Here is a 5,385-nt window from a genome sequence, read left to right on the forward strand (position 1 = left end):
AAATTTGAAAACTGTTAAAAAATTAATAATAGGAATAAAATTGAAACTTATTTCTAAAGTTAAAGGTAAAAAAAATCGAATTAAATGTTATGGATAATTTTAAAAAATTTTATAAACATTTAAGAACAAAAAGTACATTTTATTCTTTTATTCTTTTATAAAATATAGTAACTCCTCCTACTATGGTGGACTAACCTTTGAGAGATGTGAAATAGGAGACTTGCTATAAAATAGAGCCAGATCTTCTGCTGATGGCGCTTCCGTGAACCTATCTTTTCCCGAGGTTCCATAAGCCTCGACATAGCACCAATCAGGGATATCAGTTGTACCAACCATCAATGCAAGGTTACAGACTGGATTTCTGGCAGCTGCAGCAATAAACTTATCTGGTGCCTAAGCAATCACACACATATGATCAAACTCTGAATAATATTAAAACAAAAGGAGCAATAAACATGCATGATTGGGGCAGCCCAAATCCTTTGGCAGACAACATTTCTAAAACAAAATCTTAAATGGAGACCATGGTAATTTGATCATATGCACTTATTTTTGAGGTATGAACATAAAATTCAATATCATTCTCTTTTACATGATCTATAATTTGCTTCAATCATTTTCTACTATTGACAAGTTAATACTCTTAGCTTCATCTATAATTCTGCACTTTAACAAAGTCTGTTTGATTTAACTATTTCGCAAACCTTTATCGTGATATATATATATATTGCAGAAGTAATATATGTATCAGAATTTCAGACCTGGCCAATCAAGTGGGTTGTCAGGAAGCCACCATGTGAACCACCGAGCACTGCAATCTTTGAAGGACTTGCAAGTCCCAAGCTAATGACATGATCAACGGCAGTGAGAACATCATTGACATCCTGGTCATTACAAACCAATATCAAGACCCAACCCGAACAAAAATATCGACATAATATAAAAATAACTGAACTTACTTTTAAAGTAGGGATGCAATCAGATAAGTCTTTTCCTTTTTCTTTTTGTTTCTTTTATAAAAACAATCAGATAATGCAACCAGCCTACTAATTTATAAATTAGGGGGAAAAGAAGTACCTGAGATCCAGCTTTGCCCGGAAGAGATTGTAAAGCTTCCTCGCCGAATCCTATGGAGCCTCTGAGAATTGTTATGCAATGAGAATATAAAAGAACTAATTCTAGACATTGTTCAACTATAATTGGAAGTCAAAGGGGATCATGTTGGCTATAAAGTTGAAGAAAGCTTGGATTTCTTGCAGTGCCTCAATACGTATATAATCTTAGTAATTATGTAATTGAGGCTTACATGCAACATAAGCTAATTGTATCCAATTTGGTAGAGGAGTCATTTGCAGACACATGCAAGGATTCCAAAAGAATACAATGGAACCCAATACATCAGATTTATGATGAACATAGAATTTCTGGCCTTAGCTAAATGCCTTGACACCAACGGAAAATCATTTACCTGTAATTTACAATCAACAAGCTATATCCAAGTGAAGAAAGGAAGGCAGAGGACTTTGAAAAACCCGATAACGAGACAGAGTGTGGTCCTCCATGAAGGATCACAATTAGAGGATCGCATGTGTCACTTTTCTTGGATTTTGATGTGACAAAAATAGCCTCAAAAGGTTTGTTTGCACCTGAAATTGAATTTAAAATGGTAATTGGAAAAGATACGAGTCAATTCCCCAAGAAAATTGAGTTTATTTTCATGTACAATCAAAGAGAGAGCAAATAACATGTGAAATACCTTGTAGATTTTTTTTAACATAGCCAATTTGGTTTAAATTCATTAGGTATGATCACAATCATCTAACCAGTGACTTCAACAATCACAAAATAACTACAATTTCAGTATTTTGTACTCTTGCAAGTTGCAAGTTTAGACATAGTGACATAACGGAACCACTCATAAACAAGAAAGCTACAGTTTTACTCAGGTGACTTGTTACTCATTTCTATTGTTTTTAATGATGATTTTATTTTATGGTAGTTTCTATCTCTGTCTCTATTACATTCCTTTTCATTGTGTGGTTAATTGGACCCCTTACAAAACTATTACATATAACATGCAGTGTGCGGCGCAAAATGCCATCGTTTACTCTATCATGATCATATATTGTTGTAACCAAAGAGAACCAAAGTGAGTCAAGCACCTTTTGTTAGGCTTTCAGAACCATCCTTAACCGGGATCTTCATTATACTGAACTCGAGAGAGGACAGCAAAGATGTAACCTGTAGCAGATCCCAGTGACACTCTTTTAGCATATAGGATATTTCTTTCACAAAAAATTTATCCATAAAAATTATTACAAAAAGAAAATTAACCAAAACCTTATCTGAGCATTTGAATATGGGATTTGATACATCTAACCAACTCCATTCACTATTACCAGTTTCTTTCTCCTTCTCAACAAGGGTTCCATACTTGAGCTGCGGAATATCTACAGGACTGCTAGAAACTGCATATAGTTGAACAAGTTAGAAAAAGGTGTAACATATCACTTCATTCCTGAAGGGCAGGTCCAAAACAAGATTGCGCTTAATGTTACCAGCAAGAATATTTTCCCCATCCAAGCTAAGGAGACTCCAGGAGAAATTTGAGTCGGCAGGGGTGATGCGTAATATCTCTCCACTGTATTTGATGAAAATGTATGATGTTAATCATACTCATTCACCTAAAGGATTGCATAAACTATACAAAGTAAATTCATACTGTTTTGGTTACCTCAACACATTGACAGAAATTAAGACTTGATTGCTGTGCCAGATAGATTGTATAATCATGGTGTAGCCATCGGAAAGCCATGGATCTCTAAGCATACTAAAACAGTAAAGCCCAGGGAAGCAGCCATCATCAGCAGACATCACAACTGGAATCTTTGAAATTGATAACCAAAATAAATAGATAAGTTTTTATTTCCCAAATGACAGCCAAAAAGCTAATGCTCATTCTTAATACAAGCAAAAATCATAAAGCTCAACAACAATCCTTGCATGTTAAATAAGCATAACAGGAATCTTACCACATCATAAACTTTTGCAGATTTGTACTGCTTCATGTCAGTATGCCAATCAAGTCTATGAAGTGAATTTGTAGCAGAGTGGGCTCCAGAGTCAACTGAACTTCTTGCTGATAAAAATACAAGAAATTTGCCATCTGGGCTGGTAGAACATTTTTAACATAGAGGAATCATAAGCATAGCAATCAAATTCACATACTCATTTCTAGTAATTCAGTGTTTTAGTTTTAGATGAACCGGTTACAAGCGACCGACCCCTGTAAATTTTACGAAATTCTAACTTGCTCCTCCAGCATATGAAACAAATAGAGCTAAAACAAACAAAGGTTCATCCTGATGTGTATTGGGATAGTAAGTACCGGCTTACCTGAACCGTGGAAAGAAGGCACTACTTATGGTTTCAGTAAGCTTGAGTGCCTGGATATCTTCGGTTGATCTACATGAGTACACCTTCATAATTCAGCTCGGTGTATGAAACAAAACGATAAATATTAACTTTCAAAATGAAATCCAATCTGAAGTGAAGTGACATACTGAATCTCAGCTTCATTAGCTTTTGAGTGAGGGTGTGGTGCTTTAACCGCATATAATGCACAAGGCCTGTTATAGCAGTACTTGATACCAAGCTTTCTTGTCTCAAATGACCATCCAACAAAAACCAAATACTTTTCTGAGCCTTCTTTGGTTGATGGAGCCCAAACAACTTGGCCAACACTCAAAGATTTGTCAATTCCTTTGACAGCTTGCACATCGCCACTGTATTATAAGTATTGCAGTTAGTACTATCATGGCACAATTTGACATGGAATTCAAACAAAAAAAACCCCGAAAATGTTAAATCATCAGAGTTAAGTCCAAAAGTGGTCCCTCTGATTGGCGGTGTGCACTAAAATAGTCTGTGAGATTCTTAATGAGTCACTTGAGGGCCGAGGGACTAACATAGTAGACTTACCAATATCAAGGACTAATTGATGCAATTGAGTTCTTGTGGACTATTTTAGTGTGCGGCACCAATTTGAGGGACTGTGTTGGGGCTTAACTCAAACTATCATTTTGGCACTCCAAAGATTCTAGTTCCAACATATTAGCTCCCGAGTGAAAGAAAAAGCAATTGTGACCCCCAAAGATCACAAAAGTGGTGAAGTTTGTCAAACTTGTGTGATATTTGTGGGCTATGAATGTTTCTTTAGGCTATCTTGTCGGAATTAGAATCTTTCTAATGCCAAAATAGTGGTTTACCCTGTTAATACGGAACCTGGTGATATCGATGACAAAAAGTGCCGGCTGCCTCTTTCCGGCATACGTTTCTCCCCAGTCCTCCTCCCATTCTCCCTGACCTTTCCATGTGCCACAATCCTTATCGTTGGAAGCACCTTTCTTATAGCCCTGATCATTGAAGGAGGGCTTTGCAGGAGCTGGCTCTTCAGCCACATACGCCACACGTGTTTCATCGGAGTTCCAAGAAATTCCCTCAAACCAGGCGTCAGTATAGACAGAGCCGTGAACTGATTGGGGGACTTGGAACTCTCGTTGGAGTTGCGAGGAGTTCCAAACCTCGAAGCGAGTAGCGCTTTCGTTGTTTTCGGGATTGCGAATGATAAGGAGCTTGGAAGCGGAAGGAGAAGGGATCATGGCGGAGACACCGGACATCTCGACAGGGAAGGGAGCCCAGTGAAAGGTGGGGGAGGTGCCGGTGTTGAGAATGGTGGAGGAGAGAATGAACTTCCTCTTCCTGTTAGCAACCAGGTTGGGCTGGCTTACGGCGAACATTGCTTGGGACTCGGAATCAGAGCCTGGCAGTTAGAGCCGTTAGAGGTAGTTAGGAAGTTAGTTGGAAAGAGAGATAAGAGAGTGTTAGTTAGTTAGCAGAGCTTACTAGGAGATTTGAGGAGGCATGCGGTGTCGATGGAGGGGATGGGGACAAACTCTCGGAGGAGGTTGGACTGAGAAGCGTAGTCTTGCTCAGTGGATTCGTCTAATCCGGAGGGAAATTCCGCGGCTTTCGGAGTCGCCATGGATCTTGCTGTGGATGCTGCTGCAGATGAAAGAAGAGATGAGGGAGATGGTGAAAGTTGAAAGGTATTAGCAAATGCGGCGCGTGCTACTGCGCACCGGATAAGTTGGGTGTGCCACTCAGTTGACGCAATATAATAATTCTTCCATCAGAGAGAACATCGATGCACCATCACCTTCCTTTTATTTTTTGTAACGTCCAAGGGAAAATCAGTAGAGACGAGGAATAGAAAATAATAAATAGGTCTCTATTTTAAAATATGATTTTAATTAGTTAAAGATTTATTTGTTTTTTATTTAAAAAATTAGAATTTTTAAAAAAAAAATTCTAAGTTTAACCAGT

General features: G+C 38.0%; 1 protein-coding gene across 3 annotated transcripts in view; it reads right to left on the reverse strand.

Annotated features, from left to right (window-relative positions):
• LOC107625545 (acylamino-acid-releasing enzyme) overlaps positions 1–5,385 on the reverse strand; it is a 7,935-nt gene that overhangs the window by 1,062 nt on the left and 1,488 nt on the right. For 2 of the 3 annotated variants that reach the window (XM_016328207.2, XM_021116053.1), the window contains 13 exons: positions 4,906–5,064; positions 4,285–4,822; positions 3,564–3,785; positions 3,397–3,465; positions 3,033–3,171; positions 2,735–2,886; positions 2,559–2,641; positions 2,341–2,468; positions 2,163–2,241; positions 1,469–1,646; positions 1,078–1,138; positions 762–884; positions 196–393 (listed from right to left, as the gene is read on the reverse strand). In XM_016328207.2, the coding sequence (XP_016183693.2) occupies positions 196–393; positions 762–884; positions 1,078–1,138; positions 1,469–1,646; positions 2,163–2,241; positions 2,341–2,468; positions 2,559–2,641; positions 2,735–2,886; positions 3,033–3,171; positions 3,397–3,465; positions 3,564–3,785; positions 4,285–4,822; positions 4,906–5,064 (2,129 nt within the window). The remainder of the gene's footprint in view (positions 1–195; positions 394–761; positions 885–1,077; positions 1,139–1,468; positions 1,647–2,162; positions 2,242–2,340; positions 2,469–2,558; positions 2,642–2,734; positions 2,887–3,032; positions 3,172–3,396; positions 3,466–3,563; positions 3,786–4,284; positions 4,823–4,905; positions 5,065–5,385) is intronic. The other variant, XM_021116054.1, reaches the window with a different exon arrangement.

The sequence above is a fragment of the Arachis ipaensis genome, chromosome B02, assembly GCF_000816755.2.
Source record: "Arachis ipaensis cultivar K30076 chromosome B02, Araip1.1, whole genome shotgun sequence".
NCBI classification, from domain to species: domain Eukaryota; kingdom Viridiplantae; phylum Streptophyta; class Magnoliopsida; order Fabales; family Fabaceae; genus Arachis; species Arachis ipaensis.